Below are 23,540 nucleotides of genomic sequence, written 5' to 3'. Positions count from 1 at the left end.
CCCCACCTGCCAGCCTTATCACCTCTAATCACTTCTGCCTACTGGCCTGATCACTCCTAACTTATCCCTCTGCCAACCTGGTCACCCCTAAATGGTCACTCCTTCCTGGTCACCCTTTATTGCCCCCACTGACCTGTTTGTCCCCAACTGCACCCCCTGCTGGCCTGGTTGCCCCTAACTACCTCCTGCCAATCTGGTCACCCGCTACTGCCCCCACTGCTGGCCTGGTTGCCCCTAACTGCCCCTCCCACTGGCATAGTTATCCTTACTTCCCCCCTGCTGGCCTGGTGGCCCCACGCAGCCTGCTGTTCAGTCATTTGGTCATCCTTCACTAACCCTTGCCAGCCTGGTCGCCCCACATAGCCTGTTGTTCGGTCGTTTGTCCAGTTGTTGTGGTTGTGGAAATAGAATGTAAAAATATTTATACTTGCTAAATCTATGTGGAGAGTATATGGGATTTGTTATATATTCTATCTACTTTGTGTTTGAAAATACTTATAACGAAAAAAACACTCATTTTAAAAATGTGTGTTCTCTAGGATCACCACCTTTCCCCTAATTTTGTGTCTTCTCTTGTATCTACTGAAGTATAACATGTTCAGAGTTCCTAATTATTCAATGTGGAGGTTGACATCACAGTGCAAATCCTATACAGTGGTAATAAATTACAAGTGCAGATTTACATTTCTCATCTTGTTTTGTACAAGATAGAGCATTAACCAGTCCTTTCATGCAGAGCCTTTTAAGGCTTATTAATTTTTTTCTTTAAAAGTGGTAGAAAGCCAATGTGGATCTTAAATAGGAGAATGACATGATAATATTAAATAACTGGAAAAATTACCCTGCCCCTTAGAAAATGAATTTGAGGGTAAGCAAACAGAGTTCAAGAAATTCAGTTCTGTAAGTCACTTATTCATTCAAATATATTTATTAGGCATTTAGTGTATGCTAGACAATAATTGCAGTGGTTTATTGTAGTTTGAATTATGGAAAACAAAGATTTAGACTCATTTTAAAGGTATTTTCAGTGTGAGAAACCAAGATGGTGGCATAGGTAAACACTTAAACTGCCTCACACAATAGTTTCAAAACTATAACTAAAGACAAAATGGACATCGTCCAGAACCACAGGAAGGCTGGCTGAGTGGAAATTATATAACTAGAAGGAAAGAGAAAAGCACACTGAGACTCACGGGAGCTGTCGAAGGCAGAGGTATGGATATGTGAACAGAGAGGGCTGGCAACTGAGCATACAGCTGTCTTTTTCAAGCTGGAGGGAAACAAAAGCTCCTGACTGCTCCGAACGTCAGTTCTGGGTGAGACTCTGGGGTCCCAGACTCATATGGGAAGAAAGTGGACTGTCTGGAAGTGGGCAAAACTCAAGGGCAGCATTCTCTCAGAGGTACTTGCAGTGGTTACTGCAGGACACTGAGACCCAGGGACCTCTTAAGGAAGGGATGACGAGAAGCCACATTTGACCCTCACATTCAGTTGGCCTGGAGGTCACTTCCTCCCAACGATACCAACAACAATCATAGCTTAACTACAACAAGACTGTGCACACAGCCCACAAAGGGGTGCACCAAGCATGTCCACCTCAGGTAACTGGGAAGGCTGAGCCACTGGGCCCTATAGGACACCTAGCACATAGAGCCACTCTATCAACTCAGGGAAGCAGCCAAAATTCGGAGACAAAGAAACATGTCACAAATTAAAGAAATGGAGGAAAACAAATGACTGGATATAGAGTTCGAAACCATGGTTATAAGGTTTTTTAAAGAATTTTCTAGAAAAGGCCAATAAATTTAGAGAGAACCTCAAGGATATGAAAAAGGACCAACTAGAAATTAAGCATACACTTGACTGAAATAAAAATTATTATACAGAGATCCATCAGCAGACTAGAGGATCACAAGAATTAAGTCAAAGATTTGAAATACAAACAAGCAACAATACGCAACTGGAAAAGCAAAAAATAAAAAAAATAAAAATCCAAAAATATGAAGATTATGTGAGGAGCCTCTAGGACAACTTCAAGCATACCAACATCAGAATTATGGGGTGCCAGAAGAAAGAGAGCAAGATACTGAAAACCTATTTGAAGAAATAATGACCGAAAACTTCTCCCACTTGGTGAAAGAAATAGACTTACAAGTCCAGGAAGCACACAGAAACCCAAACAAAAGAAATCCAAAGGGGACCACACCAAGACACATCATAATTAAAATGCCAAGGGCAAAAGACAGAGAGAGAATTTTTAAAGTAGCAAGAGAAAAATAGTTACCTACAAGGAAGCTGATTGTTAGCTGGTTTCTCAACAGAAACTAAAGGTATAATAAGGAGACAAATTAAGACCATTTAACAATATAACTAGTGCCACAACATTAAAATAGCAGGGTCCTTCTCCCTCTTATATCTTTCTAAAACTGCCATTCATTTTAGGATGAATGGCAATAGCAACCTCACACCTTATCTGCCCACACCTCACCCCACTACCCCAACACACATAGGGTTGAGGAATTGAGTTCTGAAGTGGATGGTATAGAAAATGTTAAGGATGTATAATACTTTTCCCCCCCAAATGACTAAGCAGAATCACCAACATCTGAATTATAAACACACTTTGGAAATAGCTGTTTCTGAGGAAAGGCTTAATGCTAGCTAAATATTTAACCAAGTGGCAAATAATCAAGTATATTATGCAGAGGAGGAAAAACTTTTCTTCTACTCTCTTAGGTTATGAATGAAGCCAAATTAAACTGAGAAAAGACAGTGAAAAGACAGACTAACAGGAGGAAATTTATTTATTTTTATTTTATATTGTTTTTTAGAGAGAAAAGGAGAAAGGGAGAGAGAGAGAGAAGGAGGAAGAGGAGGAGGAAGAGGAGGAGGAGGAGGAGGAGGAGGAGGAGGAGGAGGAGGCGGAAGAGGAGGAGGAGGAGGAGGAGGAGGAGAAAGGGGAGAGAGAGAGAGAGAGAGAGAGAGAGAGAGAGAGAGAGAGAGAGAGAGAGAGAGAGAGAGAGAGAGAGAGAGAGATGTGAGAAACATGAACCGATCACCCCCTGCATGAGCCCTGTCCAGGGATTGAACCCACAACCTAGGTATGTGCTCTGACAGGGAAATGGACCGCCATCTTTTTATATTATATATGGGATGATGCTCCAATCAAACGAGCCTGACCAGCAAGGGCAGCACATGTAATTTATTGATATTTATATATTTATATGCAGTCTGTGGAGGATTCACAGGACAGAAGTAAAAACCCTAAAGAGGCAGTTAAAACCCAGGGCTTATATACCATTTAAACAAAGGGCAATGGATTATGGAAAAGTGACTAGACAAGAAAATGAATTTGGACTTTTAGGGGTAGTAAATTATGAAACATTAAATAAAATATATGGACAATTAATGGAGCATACGTGTTGTTTAGTAAGGTAGACAGACTCAAGTCAGTGCCACCTTCTGTCTTCAATGAGGAAAAAAAGTCCTCTTTTACCAGCTATAGGAGAGGGGAGGATAAAACGTCACAAAGGAAAATTTATCCCCTGGTTTCAGGCAGGAAATGGGAGAGCAAAGTTCTTCTTGCGTCTGCTGCTTCTCAATTGCCTTCAACTCAAAATAAGCCTTTAGCCAAAGCAACATATTTTGGGATAGCATATTTGGATCCCCTTCAGCAATTGTAAATACTAATATGGATTTGTATTACTCTGCTTTACTGGATCTCAACTTCTTATCTATAAAATGAAAAAAAAAAAGAGTTAAGGTGTTCTCTAGTGCTCCTCTGAGGTCTCAAAATTCACTAGACATGATATTCACATTCATAGAAATGGTAACATTGTAAGAATTTCTAATTTAGGAATGCTCCTGAATGTTCTATAGAGAATATGAGTATTAATCTTGGAAGAGCTAACCATTCAGTAGACAGTTGGCCAAAAAGATCCAGATGTTCAAATTTAACACTCAATTTTATAGCTGAATATTAGAAAATTTATGGAATCAGCTCCTCTGTTTGTGACATAACTTTAATTATACAATTAAAAACCCAAATTATATCAAATGTGGTTTATTGAATATGTTAAATGCTGACCATCTGATCTAGTCTAATTTGGGATCTGTATTATCCTTGGAGGACCATAGAGATATTCATTATCCACATATGATTTCAAGCATTACTTAATGACTAGAGATTATCTAAATTTCCTAGATTTATGAGCAAGTCAAAATATATTGACTATGCATTTTGTCTCCAGTTCATATCTCCTATATCATTATTTAAAGTGTCTACATATGGCACTGGAAGCAATTACCAATTAACCAGATTTCAACATCTTATGTGAGGACACAAGAAATTAAAGACAAACACAATGCATTACTGTTATACCCTGGGAAGATCGAGGGAGCTCCACACTAAGTAGGCTATCTTTGTGTGTTTTTCAGGGACTTGTTGCCTCACTATAATTATCTTTTTTTTTCTTTCTCAAGATCATGTTCAATAATGTCAAAATAAGACTTAAAATAAAGCTCAAGTTTTCATTTTTATATTCTGATCTAAACTAGATGCATCAACCATTATTTAATGTAAGGAGCTTAAAAACTAGTATGTGTAATTGTCCTAACTTATGTATCCAAGCCTCAGGGTGATTTTGCCTTTGGCATCACTGAAATTTAATGTAAACGATATCACTCAAACAATTTCATATTCGGGCCTTTATTTATTTATTTTTTTAATTGTTGGTTTATTAGCACACAGAGACAGTTTTGTAAGGGATTATTCCCTTCCATACTATAGCAGATATTTTTTTCTTTCTTTTTACTGACATGGTGTTTTTATCTGAGAAGATTGCTCTGAGTGATCAGATGCCAGTCCAACATGAGCTTTTTATCTAAGTTCTATTTAAAACAACAACAACAACAACTGGGAAAGTACCCATTCTACCACTGGAAAAACTTTATAGTGGAAATTAGAATGACAATATGCCATGGTGTCATATTAAAACTAGGACCCAGTGCCAACTTCATTGTAATCAGTTTACCAGGCATCCTTGGAAACGTTTTTCCTGACTAAATTACTATACATCCCCAAATTTTGGAAATGAAATCTACACAGATGCAGAATCTAAATAGAACAAAACAAGGAGTTGGCAACATTCCATTGAATTAGGGCAGTGGAGGCTAAGAGTTTGTGCAATTCAGGCATTTCTGCAACTTCATCCCCACAAGTATTTTTACTTATTTTCAGGATTGACTCCTTCCTTTATTCCAGGGCTGTTTGAGCATTTATTACATGATAGGCATCCTTCTAGGCACACGAAGGTGCAGTTGATGTCTAAATTGTCAACATTTCTTCTAGAAAGATTTATATTATAGTGGAGTGGGGGAAAAAAACACACAAACAAAATACATACTGTATTATATGCATGTAAATGATATGGCACAAAGGAGCTAGAAAGAAGATAAGATTCCCTAGGGGGAGGTGGTGCTTTAAACCAAACAGCCAGGAAAAGTCTGGATTCAGGAGACATTTGAACACCTGAAGATGGTGGGGAATTGCAGCAAGTGGCTAATGGAGGAGAAGTTCTGAGAAGTAATAGGAACAGCAGGGGCAGAGTCTAAGGAAGGAGTGTCTGGAGTGTTTCAAGACAGCAGGGCCTCTTTTTACCCCAGATGTGGAGCTCAGTGAGTGACTGAAGCTAGAGATATAAATTTAATAGCCATTAATGCATTTTTAATATTTAAAGACATGGGGATAGGTAAGAAAGTAAACAAGGAGATGAACAATTGGAGGTAAAGTTTCATAGCTGAAGAAGAGAGTCATTATAAAGTTTTTGGTTTCTGGCCTGAGAGAAATGGGAAGCTTCCTGGAGTGTTGCTCTGAATAGTGACAGGATTTACTCTGCATAGAAAAGACCTGGGGAGGCTTCCAGGGAGTGGACAGGGGCAGAAGCAGGGACTACAAAAAGCTATTGCAATGATCCAGGCAGGGCTGAATGGTGGCTTGGAAGAGGTTGGTGACAGTGGAAATGATTAGAAGTATTCAGATTATAGATATATTCAGAAGATACAGCCAGTAGGACATGCTATGGAATTGGATGTAGTTATGTGAGAGAAAGGAAGTCTACTGAACACCTAAAAAACGGATGTAGAAATTTACTGATCTGAGGAAGGTAAAATATGAATGGAGCAGCTTTGGGTGAAATTCAGGAGTTTAGTTTTAGGCACAAAAAGAGTATGTGTTTACAGAACACAATGGAAGCATGTGAAACCAATTGTAGGCAGCCCAGTCCCATTGATTGTGGTTATGAAATGACAACTCACCCTCTCTCCCTCTCTATCCTGGACCACAAAATCTCTTAGCACTGTTTCTCTTTGCTTATTTCCTTCATTTTCTAATTGCTGTCTGATTTCTTCTCCTCTATAACACTTGGCTTTTCAGAGCAGCAATATCAGACAGAATATAAAAATATGACTTTCCAACTTGGCTATCAACAGATAACTAAACAAATTCCAGAAAGAAAAATGTGATTGGTCAGTTTGTGTTAAGTATTTACTTGCAGATCTCAATATCTGGATGGGAAAGTGGTTAGAGATACCATTATCATAAGATCCTAATCTAACTCATACTAGTAATTTTTAGTAAAATTTTTCTTAAAGTAATAAAATTTGATTCCCATGACTGCATATTTTGCCCTAAGCTTGTTATTCCATCTGAACGAAGAGATTAAATATCCCAAAGCCACCAAATCTAACTGCTGATCAGGGTTTGGAACTTTGTGCCTATAGAAGTACTTTAAATGAACTACAGCAATAGATTTGAAAATTATCTTCAAAGGATAGCTAAAATAACAATATTCACACACACACACACACACACACACACACACACACACACAGCATTTTAATTACTTAGGATCGCGTTGGCCTGTTTTTCTTGGGACTCTGCAGGATATTACAGGCAATGTGTACTCTTAAGCTAGCTCCGGAGAGGGACGAAGATTTGTAGCATTTGATGATTTTCATGGGCAAAATATTTCCAAATATGGCCCATTTCAGGTTACCAATATGATGCCACTGAAGTAGAATTTGGCAGAGGTGTGTGAACTCTGCTCTTGGACATTTAGCACATCACCGAGAATGCCAGTGGCGCGCCACCCTCCTCCCCCATAGTATGCAGTGGATCGTAGGGCTCCTTTTCACACCAAATCTTGAGCTTGGCAAGCTATCAAAGTTGGAGATATAAATCTTATAGCCATTAAGACATTTATAATGTTCAAAAACATGTGATTGGATAAGGACAGCAGGTGGAGGAGGGAAGTAGAGGAGTGTTCAAGGCACATACTAAGGAACCAAGTCAGAGAGAAGGAAGAAGAATCCTTAAAAGACTGGGAAGTAGCAGCTCGTTAAGGTAGGAGAAAACTAGAAAGTTGATTCATCTGGAAATCCTGTGAACATTTTTCAAGATGAGATTGGAAAAATAGGAAGGGGCCCTGGTTGGTGTCAGCCTGAGCACCAAAGGGTCACACGTTTGATTCCATCTAGGGCATGTATCTGGTTTGCAGGTTCTATCCGTGCATGCAAGAGGCAACCAATCAATGTGTCTCTGTCACATCAATATTTATCTCTCCTTCCCCTTTCCTCCCTATCTTCCACTCTCTCTCTAAAATATTGATAATAATAATAATCATCATCATCATCTTTGGGTGAGGATTAACCAAAAAAGAAATAAAAATAAAAATAGGAAAGAGCCAGACCTTTTAAGGTCTCACCAATACTGGGGATATTGTAATGTTGTAAAGATTTTGATATGTATTACTTTAGTTCTGAAAACCTTACCTAGGTTCTAAATAGAATTACAAGAGTTAAAGTCTTTTTAAAAAGCAGAAATATTTGTTGCTTTTTATGTACACATTAGACTCAATTAGATAAGTTAGTAGCTGAAAATGGATCCCAAAATATTCTTAGTTCCATTTATATTTTTAAAAATGCATATCTTATCTTTCTTACCATATACATATTAATCTGGTTTCATGTTACAGTCACAGATAGAAAAGTCTTAAAACCAAAGGCCTAGTGAGTGCCATGTGTGAATAATTTCAGATGGTCCTGATCATCTGTCATTGCTCATTGTCATCTCAGCTGGGCGACCCTGGCAATATTGCAGCAGGCTATTGTTTATTGAGAAAGCTAATATTAGGAGAAGATGTGATAAGAATGCCTTTAAAAAAACGAATTGAGTGCTATCTGTTTTTTGGCAATAGCATCTTGTATCTCTCTGTAGTTTATGGCTTTTGAGTCCTTTATTCAATCTTTTTATAAAATCCATTATTTAAAAATTGAGGGCAGAGTGATGGCATGTAAGGAGCTGTATATATTAATTTGATAGTCGGTGATAACCCTTTCTCCTCTACTGCTCAACAAACCTACTTTGCTGAAAACCATGGAGAAACCTGCAGAAAGCATTAAGATGTGAGTCATAATCCCGGTATATACTTCAAACACCCTCCAAATGTTTATCTTAATTTTTACATAGGCAACAGCAAAGTCAAAATGCTGAAAACATTTCAGGAAATTTTTATTCAATCATGCCTTTTTTAACGTTTTTCAGCTGATTCCTCTTACTATCTATTACAGAGCCCCAGAAATAGGACAGCTAGATGGAGAGACAGATACATGATAAAGAATTTCCAGTAAAATATTGATTGTAGAATTTAAGTGTTTTTTATTGTATACTTTTATCACACTTTTTAGTATGTGTGTAAATGTTCTAGTATGTTTTTAAATGTTCATAATGATTTACAGAAAGCAAAATACTCCAATATTCCCCTATTGGTCCTATTAGTGAAAATGGAATAGCAATTTGTTTCATCAAATGATTATTTATAATAAATTTAAAGAATCTTGCAGCATCAAATACTATTTGCTAAGGAAATTTCATACTTTCAATTGAAACATGAAGAAAACATAAACTGGGAAGGAGAATCAATAAATTAGAATATGTAGAAAAAACACAATGGAGCAGCAAGAACTAGCAATGGAATGATATTTTTTGTAAAAGGCCTGGAAAGAAATGAAGAGTGCAAAAAGTCCTAGTTATTTCTACAAAAGTGCATTAAACTGAGTAACTTTCAAACTAATGTTTAAAACAATTTGAGAGTGGAAATTGGATTTTATTTAATTTTATTTTGTGTGTTGTTGTTTTTCTCCTACAAAATTATTGTCATCCAGGCACTACAAAGTAGAAGTGAACCCAGCTCCTGGTGACATGGGCTCTCTCCTTCTCTGGTTTGGCTGTAGCATTTAGAGATGTGGGCATAGTATTTTATCTGTCTCCCTCCTCTCTTCTACTGGGAAAAAAGATGAAAGCAGAAGTATCAGATGGGTTGTAGGCGCCATGTATGTAATAGCACAAATACCAGCTGAATATATTTTTGGTCAGGTACAAAGAAACAAATGGCTGTTGGTTTTCCCAAATGTTGTTTACCTTTCTGATAGTCTTCCAAACAACCATCACATATAAATATGTATGGTATTTATTTCAGTTGCATCTGAGTACAAATTCAGCAAGGTGCTCTGGCACCAATATTTATTCTTTGATCATGAAGTTATTGAGCTTTTTAACTAAATGGATTTGGGACATCCTTAATGGCTACTTTTAGGCTAAATTTTGCTAATAAAGAATATTCTAAAAATTAAAAAAATTATGGGAGTCTCAAAACTTACGTTTTGCACAAAGGACTTTGTGCAAACTATGGCAGAGGCAAGGGATGTGCTTGGCATAATCCTGAATTCTCATTTGTATACACATATCTCAAAGTTATTTATATTTTATGGCAAGTGCTAAGGATCAAAAAAAGTACTTACATTCCTTTTTGAAACAATTTGCAAGGCAAAGATGAAGCAGTAACATTAGCAGCAGCAAAGGTGTACCAGTGGTGAAAAGTGGCAGGAGAGGTGAGCGAAGTACCAGGACATAATTCCCAGTGTCAGTATACTAGAGAAGAGAAAAATAAACAATTACAACTTCCTTCCATTAGGAACATCATTGTTTTGATTGCCTTAAATCAAAATCTGAACATTCTATTTCCTGAATTTTATTTTTATTTCAAAATGATATTAACATTCCTAAATTGGAAACCTTAGGAAGTACATTAGAGTCAACTGTCAAAATGGTTTTCATAAATGGCTTTGAGGTAGTGAATGGACAGGGTTACTAAGGAAAGGAGGATGGGCTGAGGGGGATGGAGGCGAATACATGAAGAGACAGCATAGCACTGCAGTCTGTAAAAGGGTTCAGCTCTGATCAGCTCTAATCAGATAGCACTAATACAAGTCAAGCAATATCAGTCAAAGCTCAGAGCAAGAAATGAAAAGCACGCTAGGAATGCTAACAAGACATGGATTTAACATAGTAAATGAAGTACTTAAAAACTTGTTGGGGATTAAGGGGTGCTTTCTAGTTTAAGCTTTCCAGAATGACTCTGAGAGCAGTGAAGGCCTGTCCCACCAGGGAGTTTCCATTTTGGTGGCTGCCTTTGGAGCTGTGAAGAGCTCACCTCAATAGCTGATCCAGAAGTCAGAATGTGAAATCAGCAAGGTGTTATGTTGCTGCTGCCACTACAAATGCTTCTAGTCACCCAACAATCTAGATAACAATCTTTAGAACAGCAGTAGAACAAACTCATATTTCCTGGACTCTGTCTGCTAACAGAAAATTAAAAAAAAAAAAAGTGGGGGGAGGGAAGGGTGAAGGGTAGAAAAAAGATGTTCACATCATTTTTGCCTCTCAAACCCTAGATAAGTATAACTAATTAATATCCAGGGTCTTAGAGTATTGACTGAAGAGTCAATATCCAAAAATAGAAAACATTTATAGATGCTTGCAATGCTATTTATATTTAAATGCCTGTAGCTAAGATCATAATGTGCATTAAAATATTTGTATGACATATAAATCCTTCTCAATTAAATATATGTAGATAATAAATATTCAGACAAAAGGTGAAAGTATGGAGTCCATTGGCTGGCTTTGTTCAAATCCTGCTATTGTCTTTCATTAAATATTTAATCTTTTAGAAGTTATTTAACTTCTGCGAACCATGATTTTTCTCAACTGTAAAGTGAGACTTATAATAATAATATCTAATAGAGTTAGGATCAAGAGTAAATAAGAAAATATGTGTAAAGTGCTTATATGGTGTCTGACTGGTTGCTGTTGTGTTGGAGTCAGGCATCTCATCCATACTTCTTGGTTTGTATCACATAGGGTTGTGATAAGAAATAATTGAAATGACATATATGCAGTGCTTAAAGCAGTGTCTGACACAAAATAAGATCCAGGGAGTTTTAAAAATACCTGACATTTAGTTATTGGATTTGCTTTAACAATGTCAGTCTACTTAACATCTTCTTTCTGAAGATTTAAAACAAGGTCTTTGTTTTTGCAGTCTTGTTGATAAGAAATGGAATAAACCTATCCTGTTTATTATGTCTTACAGACACAGATTGCATTATAAATTGTCTCAGTCATGAAACTGTCTAGACTGATACACAATATTCATGTAATATCCAGATATGACCAGTTGAATAATATACAAGGGTTGACAAAAGTAGGGTTACAGAAGACAAATAATACAATAATTAGTTAATAAATAATAATACAAGAATAAAGTCTGTGTTTGACATGCTCACAATTGTAAACCAACTTTTGCCCACTCCATATATAAATCTGCACCACCAATACAGTTGATGCCAAATGATAAGAATTCTAAAGATATAACACCACTAATTTTCTCTCTCAAAATCAGGAAACTCTGACAATAAAATAAATCACACACACACACACACACACACACACACACACACACACATAAAAACAAACAAAACAAACAAAAAAAACACACACAAAACAGGTGCATTTGAGAGTATGATCATATGATAGATTTATTTTTATTAAAGTGAATATTTGAAAAAGAGAAAAATGCTGGATTTTCAGCCTGAAAATTAATTTTCATGATCTATTAGTAATAGTAGAGTGAATCTGGGAGAATCGAACAATGAGTCATATTTGCATATGAACTTTTTATAGTAAATATATATTGACAACCTTGGTTCTCATCACAAAACCAGAGATCTGAGTTCTTTCTAGTGACACTAACACAATCTGAGGGCATAAAGGAAGTGATTCCATTTGCCTCTGGTACAGAAAAGCTTGGAAAGATGGTTACTTTCTAGGCAGGATCACTGCAGATGTGCCCTTTGGAGGTGGGTATCAATTAAATGAGGTCCTGGTTACTGGAGATAAGTGGATTCTCCTATCCTAATCAGAGGATACTCAGAGACAGCCTTGGGCTTACATTGGAGATTAATCCTTATTATTTGTTTACAGTGTGGCAAAGTCAATGTTACTGTTAGATGTTTCTTAGGCATGGGACCAGTGCCTAGTCTGCAGAGCATTTTGGTGGTAGAAAGGGGCCCCACCTTTGCTTAGATGTGACAAAGAGTGACATCTAGTGGTGAAGTGTAATGATGAGCATATTTACCCTATGAGCATACCTGTGCTAAGCTTTTCAACAGATGTGGACTGTGTATGGATTATATACTCACCATAAAAAAATATGCTTAGGAAAATTTGAGGGAGCCCTCCAAACTGAATCTTACGTATTTTTAGGGTTATGCTCATATAAGAAGGGAGAGGTGAGCGGACAGAGGAATGTTGGACTATGTGTTGGATAGAGTACTTGGATATACGAGATAGATTTATCATTCTGATTTTTCTAAGGAGAATGAACAAAAGAAAGAATTTATATTACTAGGAATTTATGGAATATGTATGTGTGTGTGGGAGATAGTATTGTTAAAAACCAAACAGAATGGAGCAAAAATGTTACGTCAGTAGTCTTCACATTAGAATGTGGCATATCAGTGGGAGATATATAACATTTATGTAGAAAAGAGTTAGAGGAAACAATCTGATGGAACATTGGAAGAATATTGTTTGCCTGTCTGGAAGTCGCATTCACATAGCAAACACACTATTAAATAAAACAATAAATAAATATATACATATAAGGGCAGATATTTACTGCAGTGAAGGGGAACAAAAAAAGACAGTAAGAACAGCTAAAATTTATTAACAAATTATGATGCATTCAAATCTAAGTCAAGTGCTTTACTAGTATTTTCTCATTAAATTTCTATATTATTCATTTGAAGTAGGAACTTTTATTATCTTCATTTTAAAGATGAAGAAATGTAAGCTCATTTTTTCTAAGATCACAAAGGTGCTAAATTAGAAGTGTCAGTATTTGAACTCTGGTCTTTCTAATCCCAAAATTCATACTCCTAGCTCTGAGCTAAAAATTTCACAAGAATTATTATCACTTTCTGATGAGATATTGGCCATTCTTTGAAAAGTATGTTCATTAAGTGTCCTTATCTAAATGTCATTAAGATCATTTTTGTTAGTGCTCAGTAGATTATAACACAAAAGGTTTGGACCTTCTTTGCTTGTTTCCACTGTGTGCATGTACCAGAGCACTTTAAGTGTCTTGTTTCTTCTCAGAGGCAATTTGACATTTGTACCTTCACTGTGTTCACTGTAGACTAAAATGAATAATGAAACACTGTGTATTTCTTAGTAGTCAGTAGTAATACCATATCATTTTCATGAATTAACAATTCTATTGTCATAACTTATTACTTCAACAATTTTAGGGAGAAAAATCATTGATAATAATATATTATATACTAAAAGAATGTATTGAGGAAATTCAACAACCAGTCTAAATTAATTAATTAATTAATCCTATCTAAATAAAAAGAAAATATGCAAATTGGCCATCACATTGTCACGAAGATGGCAGCACCCATTAGCCACAAGATGGTAGCACCCAGTCCCCTCAGCTCTGCTGGAGTCCTGCAGTCTTTTCAGCCCCGTGGCAGGGGGAGGGGGAGAGGGTGGTGGCAGGCAGGACCTGCCCTCAGGTGGGTCCAGGTGCTCCTTGTACCTCCACAGGAGTCCCACAGTCTTTTCAGCCCAGCAGGTGGGGGAGGGGCAGCAGGTGCACAGTGTGGCCAGACTTACCCTCAGAGCCCCAGCTGCCCAGGGCTGATTGAGGCTCAGGTAACCAGGACCCACTGAGGCTTGCACTGCTAGCAGTGGCAGCAGCAGAGGTGTGATGGGGGCATCGCCTTCCCCTGATCACCAGGTCACCTCCCACCCCTGAGGGCTCCTGGACTGTGAGAGGGAGCAGGCCAGGCTGAGGGACCCCCACTTCAATGCATGAATTTTCATGCACTGGGCCTCTAATTAATTTATAATTCTGAAAGAATCTAGAAAACTGCATATTTAACTCAGAGCAGGAATGATAGTAAATAAAGAATATAAAAGAGAGGAAAAATGACTTGTTTTATAAAAATATTGACTTTTCTATGAAAAGATACCATAAACAAATCTATTTTAAAAACTGATGTTGAGTGGAATTGCACTGTAGAACACAGAGGTTTAATCCCATGAGCTATTTTAAATTGAGAATGAGAGGGCAATATAATAAAAATAGACAAAGGATGTAGAGAAATAAATCACAAAACAGAAATCCAACAGCTAATAAAAAAATATGCAGATTCATATAGTCAGTAGTAGATTAGGAAACTCATTGCATTAGCAGCTTTTAGACTGGCCACTATTAAAACAAAACAATATCTGCTATTGCTGGTTGGGTTATGAGCACAAAAGCACTGTCACACATTGCTGGCAGATATATGGATTTCATAGTGTGTTTAAAAATACTTTGGCAATATCAGTTAAAATTAAAAATGTGTGTTCTTTGAATCTGCACTCCATCTTAGCAATCTATCATATGAAAACAAAAGCATCTATTATAATAAAAGTGTAATATGCTAATTAGACCAATCAGCCAAACTAACATCGGATGTCATTCTGGAAGTCCTTTCAAACAAAGTTGCCATGGCAGGGGCCGAGGCAGAGGTCGTTAGGGGCGATCAGGCAAGCAGGAGTGCAGTTAGGGGAAATCAGGCAGGCATAGGTGGTTAGGGGCAACCAGGTAGGCAGGCGAACAGTTAGGGGCGATTATGCAGGCAGGCGAGCATTTAGGAGCCAGTGGTCCCAGATTGTGAGAGGGATGTCCCACTGCTGGTTTAAGCTTGATTCTTCAGGAATCGGAATTGAGCCTAAACCAGCCTTTGGACATCCCCCAAGGAGTCCCAGATTGCAAGAGGGTGCAGGCCAGGCCGAGGGCCTCTAGTTACTAAATAAACAAGAATGCTTATTTTTATCATTTTGTGGGTAGAGGGATAAGAAACATAGTAAATATTAAATAATAGAATAAATATTATGGTCTATTTATATCACAGAATACTATGTACTATTTAAAATAATGAATTAGAGTTATCCTAGTTGGCTTGGAAGGATTTTCATGAAATCTTGAGTGAAGAAAGCAAAATATACATAATATGATATAAATTTTGTAAAGCAAAAATAAGCATTATCAAAATTATTTATTGAACACTTGTTTATCTGCAAGATGCTCTCTTAGAAATCAATGCAGTGACACAAATAAGTGGATTCCTGACATTTTGAAGATATATGACAAAAAATATAAAAAGGCAAATAATAATGTAATGTAACATATACCTGCTTTAAACATGAGTGATATAAATAATGCTATGGTTTCCAATAAGTTGTTCTGCAATCCATACATGAATTAAAGAATTGCCATAGCCCAAAGAAACATGCCATTGATATGAATCTGTGTTTCTTATAATAATAATATTGGCAGCATCACACTATCAGAAATTGAGATAATATAAGCAAAGCACTCAGTACAGAGCCTGGCACAGAATAAATGTGCATTAAATGGCAACTATACTTATTGTTGTTATTATTGTTTTAAAAATGCGGAGGTTGTGCTTTTTTAAAAGAATATTATGGAGTTGAAGTGCTTCCCTACTTTGGCACTACAAGATTCTGCAGACTTGTCTTGCATTATTATCCCGCCCTAGAACCACTGTTTCTCTAAGGAGTCTTGGTTCCTTTTATTGGAGAATAGTCTTTAGAAACCAAAGTCTGGGCACTGGATTTCCTTGATGCTACTGAAGTATCACTGTTTCCAGGCTCTCTCAGTGAACAGATCTGGAAAATACATATGCGAATACTAAGCTCTTTGGGCACTTATTGATAATTATTTCTGTATCTATCCATCTGTGTCTATCCATCTGCATTTTATCTTTAGCCTCCAGTTTCCAATCAAAATGCTGTTTTCCTCAGTTACTTAGGCCACCTTTTAGTGAGTTGATATCACTTTCTATGAAACTTGTATTTCTAAGTTGCATGATATGATAAGTTGGGTCTTTCACATTGAAAATATTTTCCTATGAATAATTGGAATGACTTCTTTTATCTCAATAATCTATAAGCTATATTTCTAACTTCTGTATTTTCATGCTGCTGTTATTGTACATATGCAATCTAAATTATTCTTACTTACTCTCTCATTTATACCAGGCCTACTCTCTCATTTCCTCTTATCTCATGAGATACATCCTCAATGTGATCTCCTTTGCTCTCAGCCCGTGTCTTAATCATGCCACCTAAATCTTGTGAACCATTCATTACCATCCAGTCATTTTTTATTTTTTATTTTTTTATTTTTTTTCAGATACGAAGGGAGAGGGAGAGATAGAAACATCATTGACGAGAGAGAATCATTGATCAGCTGCCTCCTGCACGCCCCACACTGGGGATTTAGCCCACAACTATGGCATGTGCCCTTGATTGGAATCTAATCTGGGACCCTTCAGTCTGCAGGCTGACACTCTATCCACTGAGCTAAACCAGCTAGGGCGCCATCCAGTCTTCATAACTGCCAGTAGTGAAGTCCATATATACACTGTCTTCCTTTACAGACCGTGGGCCTCTTATAGTCGGCCAGTTTTCTGAGAATCCCATGCTCTCTTGGAAGCTACACCATTCAGCTGTCTCCTCACACCACCTTGGGCTACAGTTTGTGATGGAAGGCTGCAGAGCCATTATCCAGACACTGTCCACACCTATTGCTGCAGTTCCATATTGGCCACATGGTGTTTTTTTAAGGGCTTTGCATCCCCATTCATCAAAAACCCTTTTACTTTTGTATTTTTTTTCCATAAACTTTTGGTGTTCTCTATTACAAAATCCCCCTCAGGGCAAGGTACAAGGAGATACAGTGATGGACCCTTTCTCAAGAGCCCATCAGCATCTCCTCTTTCCTTCTTCCACCAATCTGCTCACCCAAACATTCTGATTCCCTGTAAATTAGAAAGGGTTCTCACGCCATCACACAGTCTTTCTACCATCTGGCTCCATGGGCTAAGTTCTTCAGATTTTAATTTCTTGGATCCATAACATGCTATGCATTGTGAGGAAAGTCATAAGCTCCCAAGTGGGAGCCTTCCTTTAGAAAATACTGTTGTTGCTTTGCGTTTTAAAACTTCCTTTTGAAATGCAGCTGTCTTTTTTGTTCCAGCGTTTTTCTTCATGGAATGTCATACAATCATTCACCTCATTTTAAGTAGTTATGTTTATTAAATAGCTATATGTTTTACATTGTTTTCACAGATTACAAATGGGAGCTAATTACTTAAAAAACTTGAGCATAGAATATTTATTAGAATATTATAAATATTATAAATAATTTATAATTTTTTTTCTTGTTTCAAAATTGACAAATACCAGAAATTAGGTGGTTTATTTTCAGTCACCCTCAAGGAAGCCAATTGCCTGAAAGGCAGAGGCAGGAGCTAGGAACAGTGAGCAGTGGGAAGCAAAACTTTACTATTTCAGAGCAGAATCCAACTACATACATCCCCACACATATGTATATAGATACATATATAATCACAAAAATAATCACGCATAGAATTTTCTACCTATTCTTATACAACCTCTGGTCTCTTTGAAAGCATTTCTATCACTGCAGTTAATTCCAGGCATTTTCCTAAAATATCTCACATGTACTCATAGGTACCCCTCTAGGCTGTAGCATAGAATTCCTTATCCCCCAGCTCTTTTGCAGTCTATCTGCTATTGTCACTCTGAAGCTCAGGAAGCCTGGTAAAGGTGTATTGTTATAGCTCTTGCCTCTATACCTGGCCAGGCCAGGCTGTGCTGATTTCACATAGACTCTAGCAGCTAGAGGGAGAAGCCCTTCTCCTGATCTTTGGACCAGTTACCTCAATCTCATTAGAATGGAAGATGCTCCCAGTGCTCTTGTCAGTTAGGAAATTATAAGGGTTTCTAAGCTCTGTGACAGGAACTGGAGGCAGAGACCAATATATATATAGGGTTAGAGTTAGGGTTAGGGGTTAGGGTTAGGGTTAGGTTTAGGATTAGGGAGATTATATATATATATATATATATATATAATTATTTTACACGATTGCTAGTAAGATTTCTTTATAAAGCCTATATATATTATAGCATCATGATACATATAATAATATAGCAACAATATTTTGAATACTTATGAAGGGTCAGACACGTATTTTTTTTTTTTAACTAACAAACTTTTTTGAGACATTTTAGGTTTACAAAAATATTTTACTGAAAAGTACAAAGTGTTACTATCTACCCCCTTTTTCTGTTCCCTGTTATTAACAATTTGCATTAGTGTGGTGTATTTGTTTTAATTGATGCATCCATATTAACACATTTTTTTACACACCTATACTCTGATGTGTGTTTTTGGATCCTTTCAACAATGGTACAAGATATATACAATCCCCATTTTGAAAACAAGGGAACATTGAATATTAAATCTGTATTCCCTTGAGAATGTGTAAGAACAAGATCTTGGAATGTTATACTTTTCCTTCTAGTTTACCTATTTTGAGTAATATTCTATTACAGCTATCATCTCTGGACAAGAGCAAAGCAAGAGGCAAAAGCACAGAGAAGGAGGACTCTTTGCCTTGAGGATCTTAACCTTCCAGCATTCACTTACTTGCTTTTGGGTCCACCCCCCTAGCCAACCCATTGTTTCCCAGGCTAGACTGACAAGCAAGCACCTTCCCTACCTCACCCAACATCACAGCACATATGTCTATCTCCCTCCCACCCCTCCTTGTTCAATCCCTTCCCCCAGTGATCTTCGGGGAATGGACTGGTGGTTCTCTGCGAGCATGAAGTAGCTTCTTGGGGAAGTTGCCCAGATAACCATGCTTATAATGTCCAGTCTCTCCTTTGCTCTCCTTCTATTATTCATATTAATAACTAGTTAATTATGATGATAACCCATTCTGGCATATTAATTAAATACTCATTAATATAATCAAATATTTTATCTTACAGTGAGTGGACATCCAATACTCAAAAGAGCTGACATCCGGATTGTTGGGAAGTTAGTGTGCGCATCTATGAGAGAAAGGAAAATGAGACAACTGTATTCATCTTAGAAGTATAATAATGTTTTCAATACAATTTTGTTCTCATAAGAGTTGAACATATCTACCCAAAGAAATAAGTTAACATTGGCCATGAATAAATTCAGTATCAACAGGCAAAAAGGCAAGCATCTTCACATATTTAAAGGTTTTCAATAAGTCAGTCTATAACTTCTAAGTATCTTTGGATGAACCATTCATTGGATATTCTTCATTAAAACAAAATGTGATGAAACTACTGTGACATACTCCTTTCGCTGGACTTAGAGTTATTTTGTTCCATTACCAATGAATTCCATAAAGAAACTTCAAAACATAGCCAATTTTGGCTCAGTGGATAGAGAGAGCATCAGCCCCAGGACTGAAGGGTCCCAGGTTCGATTCCAGTCAAGGGCTTGTACCTTGGTTACAGGTTCCCTGGCTCTGGTCGAGGTGCATGCAGGAGACAGCCAATCAATGTGTCTCTCACATGGGTGTTTCTCTCTGTCTCTCCCTCTCCCTTTCACTATCTAAAAGTCAATAGAAAAATATCCTCGAGTGAGGATTAACAACAACAACAACAAAAAGAAACTTCAATACTCTTATTTTTAAAAACTCAAAATGTTTGGAAATGGTTTCTCAAAATGTGTTTTAAACTATACAATTTTACTAGTGTAGTCGTAGTAGTAATTTTCCTTATTCTCAATTATCACTCTAAAGTGAAAAACTGACAGTTAATATTTGCCTTGTTCAGAAAGGGTTGAAGCACAGTGGCTAATACTAGTTCCTTAAGAGTCTTGAATTTAATTTTATCTATCCATTATTCATCCACCATCTGCCCCTCCTTCTCTCCCTCCCTCTTTGTTTCTCTCCCTCCCTCCCTCCTCTCCCTTCCTTCCTCCCTTTTTCTCTCCTTCCCTCTGTGAATGGATTGGAAAACAAGTGTAGGGGCACTAGTTGAAGGACCAGACTGTAAAGATTGCATAGAAATTAGATATGAATTGAGGCAGCAACTACATGACAAGTGTTCCATTTTTACAGTTCTTAGCCCAATCTATTACTTTTATAAATGACTGGTTTCTAAAAATAAAAATCTCTCTCAAGCTCCTTCATGCAGTGGAGTTTACTGTAGAATACATATGAAAGTCATTAGGATTAAATCTTCAGAAAAGCCAACTACAAGAATCATGTTAAGTCGGGGCCTCACCAAAACCAAAACCAAGCTGGACTCAACATCATGGTAATACTCTAACCAGAAAATGTTAGCAGTGAAACATTCGAAAGGGAGAAAACACGTGACCACTAGCTAAAATGGAGAGTTTAGCTTATATGAAATTCAATTATTCATATTCTTTCTGTTAGTAATTGAGTTTCATTTTAAAGAGAAGTTTTTCTTTATGTCAATTCTAAAAAAAAAGCTGGAAAATGCACAATAAATGAATAAAAAATATTGAACATGGGTTGAGTCACAGAATGGTAACAGATCCATCAGCCTGCTCCTTTTTACAGCATTATTAAGATAAAAATTGGCTAGATTTTTGCCACCACTATTCACAAAAAAGGAGGGGGGGGGAGAGGAGGAGCAAAAGAATAGAGTTATAATAAAAGACACAAACTACAACACAGAATTTCCTAATAAGCATTGAATACACTTACCACTATTTCAAGTGGCAAATATACTTATGAGAAAAAAATATAAAAAGTACCTTATAAAAATAAAGCAAAAATTAAGTTATAAGGAGTTATAGAAACCACTCATTCAGTTATTTATTCATTTGACAATTTGTGTCCTCTATTACATATTCAAAAATATTTCTTGTGAATGCATGAGTAAAAGGTTTCTACATCCCCCTAATTCTGTTCCTTGTGAAAATGATTTGAATAAAATGTAATATTTTTCAAGGAAAAAAAAAATTAGGTTATGGTTGTGACAACTAGGAGCAGAATGCAGAAGTTTATTTTTCTTTTGATAAAATGTAATTGTTCTTATCTCATGTTTCCTCCATTTGACTATTATTCTTGATTTTTAGCTGTCTGAATTAGGAGGATCACTGAATGTCTTTTAGAGGTGTGATCTTACATTAAGTTCAGTGACAATAAGTCACTCCCAAGCTGGAGAAGACAGTGTAAGGTCAGAGAAAAGAAGCCTTCACTTTTCAATAGTTAGTTTCCATATAAAAATTGGCACTTGGTGCTCATCAAAGAAGAAGAAATATTGGATGTGCTCTAAATGTCCATTGTGGTTTTGAGCCAACTACCTGATGGAAGTCATCACTTATATGTAAATGAACTGTCATTGGCTTGCCACTGTTGGCAGTCGCTGAACTGTGAAGGGTATGTCTTAATAAGAACCACAGCTCTTCACAGACTTTGATTTACTGGAAATAAAAAAGTCCTCTGAGGCTACAAAGGACACTTGTTTCAGATAAAACGTCTAGACAGTAGCAATATATTTAGGGCTTTTATTATAGCAAAACTGCAAATTAGAATGGAGTGCTGAAAAAGTTCCTGTGACCCAGCTGAGTTCTAAAACACTGCTTCTGACTAGAGTCATACAATCTTTAAAACAGCTCAGCCAAATTAAATAAAAGTGCATTAAGAAAAAAGAAATTAAACAATGAAAGATGAAGACTTAGGTTTGGTACATCTTTCAAAGTAATGTTTTCCATTTTTTTAATAAATCTACATTTTTCTTAATAAATGTAGCTGTTAGATTGGTGGAAAGCTAACGCTTTCATGACCCTACAACATAGATTATTTCTCAGAAAATTCAGATAAAAGGGAATTTTTCCTTGTATTCATTCCTTTTCCCAACTTCCATTCCAAATATAATTGAGATACGGAATTTGGGTAACTATTAATATTTTTATTAATATTGTTAATAATAATATTAATTTTGCAAAAACACTTTAGAATTTGCAGTGTACTTTCACATAATATGAATTAGGGAAACTTTAATAGTGTTAAAATGACTAACAAAGACAATTCAGGTGACACAAACAAACTTGGTATTTGACACTTCATGAAGTGGACACCTCCATTTGGAGAAAGCAAAATGAGGTAGAAGGCAGGAAGCTTTTATAGGACGATGAATAAAGAAGAGAAAAATAAAAAATATGTAATTGGCTGGGGTCACATAGTCGACCTTGTTTGGGGTGAGGAGGAACAAAAAGATAAGTTTAAAGCACAGAATTGGCTTGGTGTTTAGGAACTGGCTGACTGAATATACGGAGTTTCTCATCCAGAGCAGCATTTACAGGGATATGAAAATTATTTAAGTTTTGGTTTGTTGACATGGCATCCGAGGAAAAACAACTCCATCTTGAGTCTAGAGATTTATATCTATAATAAATAGACCAGTCCAGCTGGCCTGGCTCAGTGGTTGAGCATCAACCCATGTATGAACCAGAAGGTAATGGTTCGATTTCCAGTCAGGGCATACGCCTGGGTTGTGGGCTCAGTCCCCAGTGTGGGGAATACAGGAGGCAGCCGATCAGTGATTCTATCTCATCATTGATGTTTCTATCTCTCTCCCTCTCCCATCCACTCTCTGAAATCAATAAAAATATATTTTAAAATAGTAATAATAGGTAGACCAAATTTTTAACTCTTCTCTCCTTTAGCACACTATGTTTAAAGAAGTACATTAGACAGAGTATGTTAACCACTTTGAAAAATTATCCCCCAAATTCCTATTGCTTACAAAAATAACAATTTCTTTTTTGCTCATTTCAAAATCCAGAGTGAGTCAGCAGCGACTCTGCTCCATGCAGTTTTTCAGAGATTCATCTTAATAGCTTTGCCATTCTTAAGACCTGTCTTCACATGGAGGCTGTAGACAAAAAAAAAAAAAAAAAAAAAAAAAAAAAAAAAAAAAAAAAAAAAAAAAAAAAAAAAGAATGTAGAGAAAAGCATACCCACTTTTTTACTTTAATCAGAAGTTGTGACATATTACTTCTACTAACAATCTATTGGGGAGAATTATCACCTGGTTCTATCTAAATTCAGGGAGGCTAGAAAATATGGGCCTCCTTTTACATCAAAGAAGAGAATATTCTACTTTCTGCTGTAGAAGGTAAATTCCATCACTCATTATTTTAGGAAGCAAGAAAAACTTCAGATAACTT

At 36.7% G+C, this 23,540-nt stretch overlaps 1 protein-coding gene across 1 annotated transcript in view; it reads left to right on the top strand.

Moving 5' to 3' along the window:
* Nucleotides 1-19,446, top strand: part of LOC118711317 (IQ domain-containing protein M-like) — a 123,590-nt gene extending 104,144 nt beyond the window's left edge. Inside the window, exon 6 of the mRNA XM_036424339.1 lies at nt 19,343-19,446. Within this exon, the coding sequence (XP_036280232.1) occupies nt 19,343-19,446 (104 nt within the window). The remainder of the gene's footprint in view (nt 1-19,342) is intronic.
* Nucleotides 19,447-23,540: the final 4,094 nt, after the last annotated feature.

Source organism: Pipistrellus kuhlii, unplaced genomic scaffold, assembly GCF_014108245.1.
Source record: "Pipistrellus kuhlii isolate mPipKuh1 unplaced genomic scaffold, mPipKuh1.p scaffold_m20_p_8, whole genome shotgun sequence".
NCBI classification, from domain to species: Eukaryota; Metazoa; Chordata; class Mammalia; order Chiroptera; family Vespertilionidae; genus Pipistrellus; species Pipistrellus kuhlii.
Note: the sequence above shows the minus strand (reverse complement) of the source record. Positions and strands in the feature narration are given on the sequence as shown.